The sequence below is a fragment of the Leptosomus discolor genome, chromosome 1 (assembly GCF_034619465.1).
Source record: "Leptosomus discolor isolate bLepDis1 chromosome 1, bLepDis1.hap2, whole genome shotgun sequence".
Taxonomy (NCBI): Eukaryota; Metazoa; Chordata; class Aves; order Leptosomiformes; family Leptosomidae; genus Leptosomus; species Leptosomus discolor.
In genome coordinates this window covers 44,330,460-44,348,166 of record NC_141391.1, presented here as the reverse complement: position 1 = coordinate 44,348,166, position 17,707 = coordinate 44,330,460, and the positions used below count along the sequence as shown (strand labels likewise).

The window sequence follows — 17,707 nt, the reverse complement described above, 5'->3', positions numbered from 1 at the left end:
TTTACAGAGTGCTTCTCGTTTTTAATTTCAGCACATACATTCATACAACTTTGTAAATTGAAGCAACAGGGGATCTTATGCTAAAACAAACTTAAATCTGTATTTTCCAGAAAATATTCTAAGCATGAAGTTATATACTACTCATCTGGGCATAGTCTGTCTCACCTGTTCCTTAAGGATACAGAAAATAGTCATATACACAATTACATACAATGAGAATATGTAGTATTAAATTATATTTATAATATTTAAATTATATTTATAACAAATATCTATTAAATGGGATTTTTTTATAAATAAGCACATACAACTGTAATAATAGATCACTAAATAATTTGTGATGCTCATCATGTTGAAAGAGAGATAAAGAAAATGTAGTTTTCTGCTGGTTTTGGTTAACTCCTGATAGCTCATTAGTCTTCATATTATAAAAGCTCTACCTCAAGGGACTAGCTGTAATTCTAGCTTTCTGTTCTGAAGTTAACATATTTGCCCAGGTGTACCTGACGGTAAAATGCTGTCCAGTTGTTGTTTTCTCAAGTACAGTGTGTACAATGCATCTAATTTTTTATTTCTTGGTGATGCCACAAATTTACTTTTACATGTCTAATTTGCAGTCTTATCTTGTAACATTATATAATCATAAAAATAAACTGCATTTTATCTATGAAATGAGGACAAGTTAGGTATTTGTGAAAGGAGACAAATGGAAAATCTATTTTTAGGTACATGTCACACAGCTTGTAACTGAGTTGCTGAGCTTTCATTTGTGTTGGACAGTTTTATTACTCATTAAATTGAATTTTAAAAAAGCTTTTCCTGTGTTAATATTTTTGGTGAAATAATGAAGGATTAGTATAAAATATAACATATATGTTCCATGGGATTCATTGCCACTGTAAAAAAAGTTCTTTCACTTATTAGTTTAGATAAATTCAGTATTTTCTGATTAATGATTAAGCATATTCTCTGATATTCAGCATGTAGAATTCCATCTTATTTCCTGGAATTACAGTTTGTACTGCAGTTTTTGTTTGTTGGAACATAAATATGGAAAGGGTGAGTAAAGTGGGTACAAATCTGGTTTACAGTCATTTCTCTGCCAATGCCAAGAAAAAACCTATGCAATAAAATTAAGACTGTGAATGAAGCAGTCAACGTGATTGAGGCTGAAACCTGTTTTTCAGATTTCTACTGATGTCTGCAAAGAAGAAACCTTATGTGATTTCAAAGGTTCTCTTGGCTTCTCCTTTATTTCTATGGGAAAATGTTTATCAAAGAATAGTCTTTTTTTTTTTTTCAGAGTAATAGCAGAACTATAAATACCAGACCCATAAGCCCACTACGCTAGAGAAAATTATAAAAACTTTCAATTATCAGGCAATATTGCTCATGGCCTATTTAAGAGCACAAGCATGATTATATAACCAGAAAATAACAAGGCAAGGCTTTGTGAAGGGGAAAAAAAGAAAAGAAAAATCCTTATCTAGAGCAGAATACAAAGTGTTCCAGAGAAATCTTGGGAAACTTACAATTTTCCTATAGTACTTGCTCTCCTAATCACTTTGTGATCTCAGAAAATGTAGCCATACTTGTGTTTTTTTAGAAAAAAGGCATCAGTAATATGAGACAGATACTGTTTACACACAGTAAAGGTCTTTTTGCTTTTAATGATGTAGCAGTAAGATAGAGGTCTTACGGAAGTGCCTTTATCTGCAGATGTCTGTCCTTTATACATTCTCACAACACATATATTACAGGAAATATTACAGCTGATTTTAGGAGACTGAATTATACAAAAAGGGAATCACAGATTTATAGCAATTCAAAGTCTAAAGCAGCAGAATTTGATTTTATAAAGAGGTTTCCTCACTGTCAGGATGCTAAGATTAGCAATTTTTAGCATACTGATTATGCATATTTTCCAGTGGACATAAATAGCCTAGATAGTGAATAGTCCACTTCAGAAAAAAACAGCCAACACAGCTGATACTGATGCTTTGTTTGGTAATTGTTGCTGAGATACAAATTGTTTCAGCAGACATAGAAGATAACAGCAAGATTAGGGGGCTGAAAGAAGATCAGTAGTACACAAAAAGAGAAAAAAAAGTAGTGGTTTGAGTTGTTAGTAGAAACTCGGGCTTTTGTGGTTTTGCTATGTGATATTGCTTGTATATGTTATAGTACCTGAAACTATCCCTAAGCCAGGGCTGGGATTCACTTGCCTAAAGACAGGCTTGAAGTGTTCTCTGGGATGTTGTGAAATACCTAAGTTTTCCACATGAAAGGAAGGGGAAGACCTGAGGGCCTGGCAGATAACCTAATTTTGATTTCTAAAATCCACCTATAATCAAGTTTGGTGTAGTTGCCTAGACATAGATATGTGCTACTATCTTAGTGCTACCCTTGAGTCTCCTGCTTGATCTACATCTCCAGATGGCCATGGGGTCTCCTGCAGGTGCTGTGTTGTGCTCATCAACCCTATAGGACATGTCTCAGATTATTTTGTCCGTCTCAGGTGGTGTGTGTTTAGGTCATTGAGTTCGGTCTAGGAGAAGGGCCACTGTAGTCCCTGAAATCAGGAGATTCAGATTCAGCTGACCAAAGATAGGTCTGTCTCCCACAGAGTGAGCTCAACAGTTCTCCAGAGCCTGTTGGCTAGATCCGTGTTGACTATCATGGGAACAAAACTACTCAGCTCACATTGTCGGAACCTAAATTGAGGCAAACTGAATCTTAATGGGGACAGAATGAGAAAGGAAAAGGAGTAAGCAAATAAGAAATGCAATCATAAAAATGAATCTGGTATGTTTAGATCAGAGTTTGTTTGCAAGGCTGACATTGTACAGTCTAGTTTTCTGCTTCATTTTCTTTTTCTTGTCTGCATTACCTTCCAGTCCAGAATTGTTTTCATTTATTATTACCATCCTTAGCTACCTAATTGTGCTACTAATGAATACAAATAATCCAGGCATCAGGCTTTTACAGACGCACTTCAGTGTACAAATAAATGGTTTGTTGTGTAACTGCTGATTATGGGAGAAGGTAACTCACATTATGGAAAATATGTGCCGAAATGTTGGTGATGGGGAAAACACTGAATTCTGTGGTCTGCCTTATAAATTATGAAAATGTATTGTCATTCTTGTTCCATCAGGTTGTCCATCATGGGTAAATGTGAGGCAATCTGAGCCCAGTTTTTAAGCATGTGTACTTACATTTGGAACTTCGATTTCAATTTTTTTGAGTGCTTGTATTAGCACTACCGCACATGAAATACGTAGTTGGCTACCAAATTGCCTATTCAAGTGCACATGTATGGCGTTTGAGCACTCAACATTAAGCATTTGCATTTCAAAATTGGATCCCTTGTGCTTGAAAGCCTTGAAAATGCTACTCTATGGTCAGTCTAGTGCAGCGTCAATTGAAATGCAGTTTGAATGCAATGTAGAGCTTCCAATTGCTGCTTCAGAAAGTGTTATGCTGAATCTGGAACACTTTGCATAATTTAATTAATTATGCTACTAAAAACTGATTTTCTCTCAATTTAAAGCAAACAGCTTTTATGAGGGTGAACTGCAGCACCCAGGGATATCAGGTGTCCAGGCTTTTAATCCTATTACAAAGACTTGACAACCACTGATGGAAACTGGAAAAACATAAGCCTCCAGCAGGGCAACAAGTGAAGAGGAAGAAGGCAACAGATTTTTAATACTCTTTGAAACCACTGTATGCATTAAATCAAAATCAAGTGTAAAAAGTGACAGAACTGGTAGCTTGCACTTTGTTGTGTAGACAGTGAATAGTGCCTAAGGAATAATACTTATTTTTCTTTGACATTAATGGAAATAACTGTTTCCTCTAAGAGGAAAATTGTTCCGCTTAACTAACATAAGAAAAACACAGCAAATGGCCAAGACTATTTGTGTCTGTGTCTGTCCACTTAAAGCGTTCAGGAGTGCAACAGCCTGTAGTTTGAAAGTGGTTTCTAATGTTATGGATTGGATTCTGTCTATGAATCATATTCCTTGCAAACAAATCTTGACAGACGATGCCAGACTACAAGAATTAAAGAATCTGTCAGTGACTAAATGCTAGCCTCAATACTTCGCTTTCTGAAGCTTGTGTTCTCTCTTCCAATTTATTATTGGGTTCAGTATCACTCTAAAACAATAGACACTGTAATTTTGAGGCAGAAGGGGGTACTAATTTAGAAAAGTTATAATTTCTGAGCCACATAAGCAGTACCGTAATTGGCAATCTATGACTGACTATGCAAAATTCTGTGACCAGGTTAGGAAGGGTCACAGTAGAATTGACTCCATCTCCATATCGAACATGAGCATGTAACATGAAATTAACTGTACTGTAGATGATCTTGCTAATAAATAGAGAAAATATCTTATTACTGGGAATTCGCCATCCCTATAAAATGCAAACATCTTCTTTGCTTATAATATTAACAAATATTCCTATAATTACTAATACATATTTTTCTATTATATATATTCCTGTATACATATGACATCTCTATATGTGTGTGAGACAGGGTACACCTGTCACAGAGGGGGAAAAGGATCTTTGCACAGGAGCTAGCAGGGCTTATTGAAAGAGCTTTGAACTAGATTTGAAGTGGGAAGGGGGTAAAACCAGGCTGCTAGAGATTAGCCTGGGGGTAGCATGCCAGTGTTTGAGGGAGAGTGTGCTAGCCTCAGTGGGGATGAAGTTCCATGTGGTGGCAAAGACGGAAGGGTTATTGATGTGTTAGAAACATGAGAATGATCACGTAGGAATTAGGGCCTCTCCCCCCAAAAAGGTGATGAGATCAATAGCCCAGCTGAAGTGCATTTACACCAATGCACGCAACATGGGCAGCAAACAGAAGAAGCTGGAAGCCATCGTGCAGTAGGAAAACTATGATATAGTTGCCATCACAGAAACATGGCAGGATGACTGTAGAACTGGAGTGCTGCAATGGATGGCTATAACCTTCAGAAGAGTTCGGCAAGGAAGGAGAATTGGTGGGGTAGCCCTTTATGTTTGGGAGTGTTTTGACTGTCTGGAGCTTAATGATGGTGATGACAAGGTCGAGCATTTATTGGTAAGAATTAAGGGGAAGGCCAACAAGGCAGATATCATGGTGCGAGTCTGTTACAGACCACCAAACCAGGATGGAGAGGCGCATGAGATATTCTACAAGCATCTGGGAGAAGTCTCACAATCATGAGCCCTTGTTTTCCTGGGGGACTTTAACTTACCAGATGTTTGCCAGAGATACAATACAGCGGAGAGGAAACAGAGGCTCCTGGGTTGTGTGGAAGAGAACTTCCTGATACAGCTGGTGATGGAGTCAACTAGGGAAGGCACCCCCCTGGACCTGTTGTTTGCAAACAGAGAAGGACTTGTGGGCAATGTGATGGTTGGAGGCTGTCTTTGGCATAGCGATCATGAAATGATAGTTTTCAATTCTCGCAGAAGTAAGGAAGGGGGACAGCAGAACTGCTACCTTGGACTTCCAGAGGGTAGACTTTGCCCTGCTTAGGAGCCTAGTTGACAGAGTCCCTTGGGAGGCAGTCCTGAAGGACAAAGGAGTCCAGAAAGGCTGAACATTCTTCAAGAAGGCTTGTCAGTCTGACCTTAGTGCTGGGGAATTTTATGGAGCAGATCATCCTAAGCGCCATCACGTGGCACATGCTCAACAACCAGCTGATCAGGCCCAGTCAGCATGGGTTTATGAAAGGCAGGTCCTGCTTGACTGACCTGATCTCCTTCTCTGACAAGGTGACCCACTTGCTGGACAAGGGAAAGGCTGTGGATGTTGTCTACATAGATGTTAGTAAAGCCTTTGACACCATTTCCGACAGCATTCTTCTGGAGAAACTGGCTGCTCATGGCCTAGACAGGTGTACTGTTTGCTGGTTAAAAAAGTGGCTGAATGGACAGGCCCAAAGAGTTGTGGAGAATGGAGTTAAATCCAGTTGGTGACTGGTCACAAGTGGGCTCAGTACTGGGGCAGTTCTGTTTAATATCTTTATCAGTGATCTGGATGAGGGATTAGAGTGCACCCCCAGTAAGTTTGCAGACAACACCAGCTTGAGCAAGAGTGTTGATGTGCTTGAGGGTACGAAGGCTCTGCAGAGGGATCTGGATAGGCTGAATCAATGGGCAGAGGCAAATTATATAAGGTTTAACAAGGCCAAGTGGCAGGTCCTGCACTTCGGCCACAACAACCCCCAGCAGCCATACAGGCTTGGGGAAGAGTGTCTGGAAAGCTGTCTGGTGGAAAATGGACCTGGGGGTGCTGGGTGACAGCTGGCTGAACATGAGCCAACAGTGTGCCCAGATGGCCAAGAAGGCCGACAGCATTCTGACCTGTATCAGGAATAGTGTTGTCAGCAGGAGTAGGAAAGTGATCATTCCCCTGTATTTGGCTTTGGTGAGGCCGCAGCTCGAGTACTGTGTCCAGTTTTGGGCCCCACTCTACAAGAAGGACACTGAGGTGCTGGAGTGTGTCCGGAGGCGGGCTACCAAGCTAGTAAAGGATTTGGAGCAAGACTCGTATGAGGAACAGCTGAGGGATCAGGGTCTGTTTAGCCTGGAGAAGAGAAGGCTGAGGGGAGACCTTGTTGCTCTCTACAACTACCTGAAAGGAACTTGCAGCAAGGCGGGGGTCAGTCTGTTCTTTCTAGTAGAAAGCGATAGAACAAGGGGAAATGGCCTTAAGCTGCACCAGGGGAGGTTCAGGCTGGATATTAGGAAGAATTTCTTTACTGAAAGGATTGTCAGGCATTGGAACAGGCTGCCCAGGGAGGTGGTGGAGTCACCATCCCTGGAGGTGTTTAAGAGACGGCTAGATGTTGTACTTAGGGACATGGTTTAGTGGTGTCGGTAGAGCTAGGACACAAGTTGGACTCGATGATCTTGAAGGTCTCTTCCAACCGTAACTGTTCTATGATTCTGTGATGCTATGGTTTGGTGGTGGACTTGGTGGTGCCAGGTTAATGGTTGGACTTGATGATCTTAATGGTCTTTTCGAACCTAAATGATTATGTTTTTCTATGTTTTTCAGTGGTTGTTTTTCAGTAAAGCCCTAAGTATCATAAAACCAGCTTTACTATTTTGTGGACACATGCCCTACGATGGGATGAAAAACCATTTGGAACTACCTATCTTCTTTTGTTGAATTTGCTTCAACAGCTACATTTTGGCTAAAATTAAATAAGATGAGCTCACTTTTTGTGTTTAACTCTCATTTCCAGAGTCATAGTTTTAAATGGAAGAATATTCAAAGTAAGGGAAGTGTATATGTCATGGTGGCAAAAAGCAGAAAATCAGAAAAAAGAAAACTGGAAGGAAAAAAATAATTTTCCCAGCTAAGATGTAGCTCCTTCAATTATGTATGTGTTTGAAAGCAGGTTCATGTGTTTTGAGAGTCTCTGAGTTTTCAAAATACAAGAAAACAAGTCCCCTTTTCAGAGGTGATAAGATTCAGATCGTGTATTAACCAATTTAACTATGTACACTGCGTAAAGGTTGTGTCAATTTCTTGTAAAATAATAAAAGTATCTCATATAATTGATTCTTTTCATTGTTTCATAAAATTGCTTTGTTTGATTGCAGGAGAGTTTGGACTGAATTTTCATTACCTACTTCTGAACAATTTACACTGGGATTGAGACAGTATTGAGCTAATGAGTTAGAATTTATATTGAGCCTTAACTGTCTTCATGAAGTAACTAGGGAAAGAAAATCATGGCAATAATGGAGTATTTTTCATTATAAACTATGTTGTACAGCTTTTACAATCAGGTTTTTAATAGATCTAGAGAAATTAAATTGGAATTCTACCAACTTTTGTGCTTTTGTCATCCCATGAAAACGATGTTAAAAAATGTCAAGACTAATGTGCTACCCCTGTTTCTACTGAAGTAAGGAGGAGGTGGTATCAGTCCTGTTATTTTTCAAGCCCTGTTGTTCTTTAAATGGTAAGATGTATATTAAAAAAAATCATAAATATGCACTTCACTGTAATCCCTAATGCTAAATAGAAATTGAGTATAGATTAAATAGGTCTTGACTGTTGTTATCCTAAAGTCCTTATCAAGAGAAATTCCCATGATAATAGTAGAAACTTTCAAAGTCAGGAGGGTGAAATTGTGCTCTATATGAAAAAGGAAGCAATCATATATTGCTGATGGGTATATTAATACTGCTGAGAATGCATGCATATATACATATTTATTAATATATTCAAACATTGTTTATTGATTGATGGTAAATAAACTCATACAATGAGTGTATAGACTACTTTGTATGCGTAAACATACATATACTCAATCTCAGCATTATACATAAATATGCACCATGAATAATATAAGTAATCAGATTGGAAAATTTTAAACTTTTCATTATATATAAATGTACAAATTAATAATGTTATATGAATTTTTAGTGTTGTGCTTTAATTGTATCCTCCTGTTTAATTCTGTGTATAATTTTTATGAGGTCTGCAATAGTGAAAAAGGGTATTTCTCAAGTGCATGAATTATTGCTCGTCTGAACAGTTATTTGTCCACATTCTTCCTTGCTGTTAGTCCGTTCTGATACCAGAAGACTGCAGGAATCAATTAATAATCCCTTACATTTAAATTAATAATATGAAATAAAAATTGAATATACAAAATAGAATTGTCAACCAAGCACATATGCATGCATGTTGGTGCCTTCAATAAATTAAAACCTTGGTTACTTGCTTTAATGTTTATTTTTTCACAAATACAAGAAGAAATATGACTCTAGTTTAAATTTTAATTGGCATTACAGGCAATATTCTTTTTTTAGACATTTTGCAGGCAAAAATATTCTCATGTATAAAGAAATGCCATATGTAGATTTACTTGCTAAGAATGGCAAAAGTATATGTAAAATATACATCAAACATGAACTTCATGTGAATGAGCACAACTATAATACTTTTAGGTTTGTGTTATAACTTTTAACTTTAAAAAGTTATCCTTACATATCTTTTTCAGGAGGGTGGAAAAAACTAAACCCATAAGTCCTTGTCCCAACCCACATATAAAAAAAAAAAAAAAAAAAAAATTTTGCCACTTGCAAAAAAGGTTGGATTGCTGGCCTTGCTTGCAAGTTCGGACACTGAAAATTTGGAGGCTTCCTTCATCCAAATAATATATATTCATTCCCCACAGGCAGCAGTGATGGTTCTTGGGATAAAGAAAAACTTCAGTCTCCCCCCACCCAAGGATCACAGGCCTCTGTTAACCACCCCAACTTGCCTGGACAGCATAATGTTCCAGTTAGCCATCCTCTCAACCCTCTTCAACAGAACCACCTTCTGCCAAATGGTACGGGTTGACATCTTTCAGCACTAATGCCAGCAGTTTTCCAATTCCTGTCTTTATTTTGTGTTTATATAAATAGGCTATGAAAACTCAAAGACGTGGGGAATATTGGAATACTTCCTTTAAAGTATTAAGCAGGGGAAATGGAGACAATAAAGAACAAATACATATGCAATAAAATTGATAGTTAAAATAAGTGGTAACCTGTACGTCAGTGGCATAATAATGCATTGCTAAGGCACCTTACAGCAGAAATTAAAAAAGACAGTAAACAGCCATTGCTTAGCAGTGGTATCATACATTACATTGATATGAACAAATAGGTCTAATAGCCTCTCCCTGTGGCTAGAAACCCTCCATGGTTGCTAGTAATTTACCCATGCATATCCCAGAAAAGAACTGACATATAACTGCTTTGTCCTGCAGTGTGAACCATCTTATCACCCATCGCTTGAATACTGTCCATCAGGAGAAAAAAAAAGACAGCGTTTTAAAAAGATGCATAAACCTATTTCCTTTTTTTTTTTTCCCACCAGGATTGGAACTTCCTTTTATGATGATGCCCCACCCATTAATCCCCGTGAGCCTACCTCCAGCATCTGTCACGATGGCAATGAGCCAGATGAACCACCTTAGTACCATTGCCAACATGGCAGCAGCAGCACAAGTGCAGAGTCCTCCATCCAGAGTTGAGACATCTGTTATTAAGGTAACTATATAAAACAAAACAAAACAAAATTCTAGCATATTCTCAACTGTCATAGATAGTATAAAGGTGGGTCATTCTCAAATGTTATAAGGTAAGTCATAAAGCCAGTATATACGAGAAGCCCAACTGTTGTAGCTCTGGGAACACAGTAGGCTGCTGGTGGCCAAGGTTATCTTTCAGTTTTTCTCCCCCTCTCTAAATCAGTATTAAAACAGTGCTCAAGTTGAAGCATTTTCATTTTCATAATATGTAGTCTAATGGCAATGTTCCTCAAAATATCAAGGAAAGAATTACTCCTTTCTTAAATTAGAAGAGACTGTTCCAACTTTTAAATATAAGCATTTGAACAGAAATTATGCAAATTATCTGCAAAAGGCTGAAAGGCTTGATACTTTCTCTGCACAACCCAAGTTGCCAAATCCCAGACCAGAAAGGAATGAAGTTGCGCAGAACAGACCTAGTAATCTGCAGGCCAGAACTATGGTATTGTAGAGATATCTCAAAAATATATGAGAGCTGAAATTGTCTATCCATTTGACACAGAATCACAGAATGTTAGGGGTTGGAAGGGACCTCGAAAGACCATCCAGTCCAACCCCCTGCCAGAGCAGGACCACCTAGAGTAGATCACACAGAAATGCGTCCAGGCGTGTTTTGAATGTCTCCAGAGAAGGAGACTCCACAACCTCTCTGGGAAGCCTGTTCCAGTGCTCTGTCACCCTCACAGGGAAAAAGTTTTTCCTTATGTTAATGTGGAACCTCCTATGCTCCAGCTTGCATCTGTTGCCCCTTGTCCTATCATTGGCCCTCACTGAGAAGAGCCCGGCTCCACCCTCCTGACACTCGCCCTTTACATATTTATAAACGTTAATGAGGTCACTCCTCAGTCTCCTCTTCTCCAAGCTGAAGAGACCCAGATCCCTCAGCCTTTCCTCATAAGGGAGATGTTCCACCCCCTTGATCATCTTTGTGGCTCTGCGCTGGACTCTTTCCAGCAGTTCCCTGTCCTTCTTGAACTCAGGGGCCCAGAACTGGACACACCATTCCAGATGGGGTCTTACCAGGGCAGATTAGAGGGGGAGGAGAACCTCTCTCAACCTACTGACCACATCCCCTCTAATACACCTCAGGATGCCACTGGCCTTCTTGGCCACGAGGGCACATTGCTGGCTCATGGTCATCCTGCTGTCCACCGGGACCCCCAGGTCCCTTTCCCCTATGCTACTCTCCAACAGCTCAGTCCCCAACCTATACTGGTCCATGGGGTTGTTCTTTCCCAGATGCAAGACTCTACACTTGCCCTTGTTGTATTTCAGTAAATTTCTCCCCGCCCAGCTCTCCAGCCTGTCCAGGTCTCTCTGAATGGCAGCACAGCCTTCTGGTGTGTCAGCCACTCCTCCCTGTTTTCTGTCATCAGCAAACTTGCTGACAGTGCACTCTGTTCCCTCATCCAGGTCATTGATGAATATATTGGATAGTCCTGGTCCCAGTATCAACCCCTAAGGGACTCTGCTAGATACAGGCCTCCAACTAGTCTCTGTCCCATTGACCACAACTCTCTGGCTTCTTTCCTTCAACCAATTCACAATCCACCTCACTACCTGATCATCCAGACCACACTTCCTCCGTTTAGCTGCGAGGATGCTGTGGGAGACGGTGTCAAATTTTAGGTTTTATTTGCTGCCTGTAATTAAATTAATCTGGTTATAGAGATATTTGGCAGAGGCATGGAGTCTTCTCTCCTTCTGACTGAAAATGATCTGTTTTCATTTTAAAGGCGTTTCTCTCTTACCGCTAGATATTTGTAATTTGATTTGACATTTATTCAGAGTTCTAAATTTTACCTGTTACCTTTCTTTAGTTCTAAAAAATGAGATACAGAAAGTAAACAAACTTTTGCGCTTTTATGTAACATTCATGTTAGAAACAGACATGCAAAGGCAAAGTTATTTGGTATTTTAGAGCTATGTTAGGAATCTGTCCGTTAATGCAATTCCTTTGACAAAAAATGGGTAAACTTAAAATCTCTTGGACCTTCAAATCAGGAGTTGTGAATGTTTTGAGGTTCATGATGATTTAAGCAGAGTGAAGAGGCCTGACTTTATTAAGACATCCAATGTGCTTGTGCTCCTGTCTTCTGTAACCTAACAAGCCCAGAATTACAAAAAACCATTCAGTTAAAAATCAACAAATCTATGTTGCTATTGACCTAGAAAAATATGATCTGGTGACCTAATTTAGGTACCTGCACTTTCAAATGTAGGGTATCCTTTGGAGCCCTTCCGTGGCATCCCTTTCTCACCTTTGATGACATGGGGAATTAAGACATTGGTTTGAGAAGAATTGTTTCTTTAGGTGCTATGTTAGATTCCACCCTAATGTCCATCTTGCCCATATCTTGGAAAATAAACACTCTGCTGCTAACTAACAGTTCAATTACATGGTGATTCTACACCTTTGTTTTTCTGATTTCACTTGATCAATATTTAGTAAAAGTTACATGATACTAAAGTTCTCTGGAGTATATTTCATTCTAAATTTATTTTCTTAATTGGGACAGTGACCACTGCTATTACGGAGGTATCTAAAAAATGAAGATTGAGATGGAGCACATGCTAAATAACACCTGAAAGTATGAATTACTATGGCAACAAAACTTTAACTTATTTCCTATTTTCCCTTGTTTCATTTTCCGTGAGCTGTGTGATTTCATACGTAAGAGTCAAAATTTGAGCTTCTTGAGCATTGGTAACCTTCTGTTTCTGAACTTCAACAAGCTGACTTCTAGCTTTTGAAGTTTATTTACAAGCTAATTCTAGCTATTACAGTTGTCTGATTTACTGTGGCCTACATTTAAATATGTGTATGGGAGCATACTGCAAAGTGGTCCCTGATCTTTGTCTCCAGTTACCAAAATCAGGTACATTTGAATTATAACATAGCTCGTAGGCTATGTAAAAAAGTTTTCCTTTTGTGGAAAGCAGTTCTTGGTGTGTTCACAGGTCTCACCCCACTATGGGAACATTACTGGACCCAGGAAGCACTGAACTGAGAAGTACTTCTGGCTCACCTGATCTAAACATGTCTTGTAGGTTTAAAAGTGTAGAGCTCTAAAAGGGAGACTCTGTCCTCACATAACTGTGTATTATTTTAATCACAGGCAGTGGCATACCGGAAAATTTTCGTCACCCCGGAGTTCCTTAACTTCTTGCCAAGTTCATTCTTGTAGCTCATCTAGTTTGAAAGATAGTTTCATTATAATCTAGGTGATGATTTTAAAAGTACCTAGCAATTCTGGTTCTCTGAAACATTTTATCAGCACTTTGTAACTGGAAAATCTTGCTTATTTGTTTGTTTGTATTAATAATCTACATTATTTATCTCTGTCATTTCTGAAAATTCAGCTATCAAGTATTCATGCTAATAAAAAGTTCATCATAGCTGCCAACTTTTGTGCAGCTCCTGGCATAACATCTTGTGCACATTACTTAACAAACCAGGTTTCATGTTCCCATCTGGTTTGCACATAACCATAAATTAAAAAAGGTGTGGATTTACAATGAAGTGTTTTTAAATGGCCGAATTAACCTAAGGTCTATTTAGAAAAGTGTGCTCACTCAGGGGTGAAATATACATTTTTTAAAGTTTGCGTGTCTAAGTTAAGAGTTTTGGGACATTCAGGTAGTACCTGATGGAGACACTACTTAAGTGCTGCCATGACTTCTTCAGTCAAGGCCTGTGACATAGTGCCCACAATGAAATTTGTACTACAGGTAAATACATAAACAGAAGTGTTAATCTGCTATCCAAACTCAACTTCTAAATTGAAGATCTTGCTGCATATAGTTATTTCAATAATACTGTAAGGGCTAAGAAACTTACTCTTGCAGGACTTTCCTACTCTTTCTTTCAGCCCCTTTGTAGTATGAGGTATGTTTAGATTTATGTCCTCTGTTTTGGTCTATGGCAGATGAATATGGTCACGTGGATAGAGATAGCATGGCCAAGTAATTATGTTCCTATTTTTTAATACTGAACAGAATTGAAACATAAACCCCAGCAACATAAAAGCATGAGGTCATTATTAGGGGGATTTTCTTCCTATGAGCATGGACATAATGTCACTGGCAATTTACCTGTTCCTCACTAGGCATAGTCAGAGGCAGTGATTTTAGTGTCCACTGAATTATACACACTGAGTAGTTGAGCAGGAAACTCTCGAAACTCTCTAATCAGCATACTTTTTAATCTTGCACTGGCAATGTAAAGTTTATGAATAATAGCTTATAATACAATCAAAATAAATATTTCAGAGAATAGATGTAAGTGAGAAGGTCAAACCTCCCTTTTCTTTATTTTTACAGGAATGGGTAAATAGAGCAGTTGCTCTCTTTCACAAAACTGTTTGTTATTAGAATCATATCTTCTGGTTTTTTACTGCTACATTTTTAGACTTTTTGATTTTGTTTTCGTTGTCTTCTGGCTCATTTTTTTGTTTTACTTAAATGTGTTTCCTCAGTGACAATGTTTCCAGAAGCTGATTCGAAAAGTTTGTGAATCACTCATCGTGGAGTTCATAGTTGTAAGCTGAAATGACAGCATAGATTAGAAATCAGAGTACACGATGTTTGCAAGTTTAAACTCTGCTTGAAAGTTAGCGTACCTATGAGAAATTTCTTCTCTGAAAAGTAAATCAATAGTAACCATATCTAATTAAGTAACAAAGAACAAAATTAAATCTTAGAAAATCTGAGTCTTCAGATTATAAACAACCTGGTTCATTGGACAGAAGAATTGCCTTTGTGAACAGTACTACAGTAGATGACTTGCTGACCTTTCCTTCTGATTCACGAAGTTCACAGTTAGTGCTGTTATCTTTAAACTCACAAAGCTTCAAATGCCTTTCTATTATTGGGCAATATTTCATTTCTTCATGATAAGAAGTTGGAATAAAGTTGAGATCATATACTAACCAAACATTTTATCCTGCTATGTTCAGGAGATGAGACAAAGACAAAATTGCAAGGGAAGCCTTACAAAGCAACACCTTAGATTTGGCAGTGAACTCTGAGCTCTAAAATCTTCAGAATTATATTTCAGAAGAGTGTTGTGCCCTTTCAAACATGAGACGAACATTAGATGTCTTTTTGTAATGGAATGTTTAGATATATGAGTTGGATGAATAAGAGGAGAGCAACAACAAGCAGGGACAGCAGATTGTGACAGCAATGAATTGCAGTGAGCGTGACAGCTGTGACCTGGGGATGCTTTAGACATGAGGTAGCTTTCATCACCTGCCCATGGTTTCAAAGGCTTAGCTTGTTAGCAGTTTCACTACATCAATTTTTTTCACTCAGCAGAAAGATATATGAAAATATAAAGGACATACCTCATGTTAAAAGCAACTTGAAATAATTCTACATTGTAAAAGTTAGAACAGAGCAGCATGCCAGAATCAAAAATTGTGCTTTATCCATGTAGTATTACTAATACTTATAGAAAGAATTAAGAATAAAGCAGAAGAAACCAATACCTCCAGCTGAAAAATAGACCAGTGGTACAGTAGTTTTCCACTGCATATTAAATACGTGAATTTTGCTGATTCTCTAAATGTATCACAGCACCAGTTGTGTTATACTTGTTTCTAACTTGTTTTTATATATATATATACACACCTTCCTGTTACCCAGTAGCAGAAATTTAACCAAGGTAGCTGCTGACAGATTTTTTCAAAAGAATAACTCAGTTTTAGGCCTATTCTAACATGAAATTTTATTTTGACATTCATTCACTTTTTCATTTTCTATTGGCAATATATGTGTGTTCCTACTGATGTAATTTTATGTTCCTATATTTTTTGTCTATAATTGTTGCCAAAACATCCAAATAATAGCCAAAGAGAAGAAATATGACACACCATGAAGAAATGACAGAACAGAGTACATTTAAATGTCTTATGTCAGAGTGGTGATGAGCAAATTCAGAGAGTAGACCTGAAAGGAAAAAAAATTTAAGAGGAAAATGAGCAAGTTCAATTCAAGGAGGAGCTGGGCAGTAAAGGGACTGCAGAAGCTTCAGCTTCAGTCTTCTGTAACTGCTGTGTGAACAGCCTTGAGTTTAGTGCAGACTTTTAATACCAAAAGATACTGGCCATTGTTAAGAAATTTCATTGTAGAAGAGTTTTCTGATAACTTATTTTCCAGTTACGGAAATGATGGCTTTTTATATAGGATTGGATAAACAGTCACAAGTGGTGTCCACCCCGGGCTCAGTATTGAGATAGTCTTGTTTAATATCTTTATCAGTGACCTGGATGAGGAGATTGAGCACTCCATCGGTAAGTTTGCAGACGACACTAAATTGGGTGGGAGTATAGATCTGCTTGAGGGCAGGAAGGCCCTGCAGAGGGGTCTGGACATGCTGGATCGATGGGCCGAGGCCAATTGTATGAGGTTCAACAAGGCCAAGTGCCAGGTCCTGCACTTGGGTCACACCAACCCCATGCGGCGCTACAGGCTTGGGGATGAGTGGCTGGAAAGCTGCCTGGCAGAAAAGGACCTGGGGGTGCTGCTCGACAGCCGTCTGAACATGAACCAGCAGTGTGCCCAGGTGGCCAAGAAGGCCAACAGCCTCCTGGCCTGTATCAGAAATAGGGTGGCCAGCAGGAGTAGATCGTGTCCCTATACTCAGCACTGGTGAGGCCGCACCTCGAATACTGTGTGCAGTTTTGTGCCCCTCACTACAAGAAAGACATTGAGGTGCCAGAGCATGTCCAGAGAAGGGCAACGAAGCTGGTGAAGGGCCTGGAGAACAGGTCTTATGAGGAACGACTGAGGGAACTGGAGTTGTTTAGCCTGGAGAAGAGGAGGCTGAGGGGAGACCTTATTGCTCTCTACAACTGCCTGAAAGGAGATTGTAGTGAGGTGGGTGTCGATCTCTTCTCCCAAGTAACTAGCGAGAGGACAAGAGGAAATGGCCTCCAAGTTGCACCAGGGGAGGCTTAGATTGGATGTTAGCAAAAATTTCTTTACCGAAAGGGTTGTCAAGCATTGGAACAGGCTGCCCAGGGAGATGGTGGAGCCACCATCCCTGGAGGTGTTCAGAAAAGGTGTCCCTGTGACACTTCAGGACATGGTTTAGTGGGCATGGTGGTGTTGGGTTGACGGTTGGACTTGATGATCTTAGAGGTCTTTTCCAACCTAATGATTGTATGGTTCTATGATTTCTCAAAATTGGCTGACATACCCTCCTGTATGTCCTGTAGAGACAGGGCCATAGGAGGCACCTTGAAAGTACAGTTTGACACCCTTATTAGAAAACCCTTCCACTTTTCTGCTGTTACCAATGAAGCAGAATTTTCCTCTAGTATAAACTTGAGAAAACTGCTAGAATTATCAGTGTATCATATGTTACTGTAAAATCTTTAGTCGTTACTGTTTTCATGCATTGAGTAAATTACACCCAAAGCCTATGTTAAAAGAACATCACTGAATTTCAAAAGATATAAGAATAACATTAGGAAATACCAGTATGCCTCTACAGCCTTAATGTGACAGCATTCCATCCATATAGTGCAGGGCAATTTTAATTTCAGCATCACATATATTTTTCTGCAGAACCCCTACCTCATTCAGTG

At 38.9% G+C, this 17,707-nt stretch overlaps 1 protein-coding gene across 1 annotated transcript in view; it reads left to right on the top strand.

Moving 5' to 3' along the window:
* DACH1 (dachshund family transcription factor 1) overlaps positions 1 to 17,707 on the top strand; it is a 335,652-nt gene that overhangs the window by 239,098 nt on the left and 78,847 nt on the right. The window contains exon 4 of the mRNA XM_086481990.1: positions 9,899 to 10,071. Coding sequence (XP_086338116.1) covers positions 9,899 to 10,071 — 173 coding nt within the window. The remainder of the gene's footprint in view (positions 1 to 9,898; positions 10,072 to 17,707) is intronic.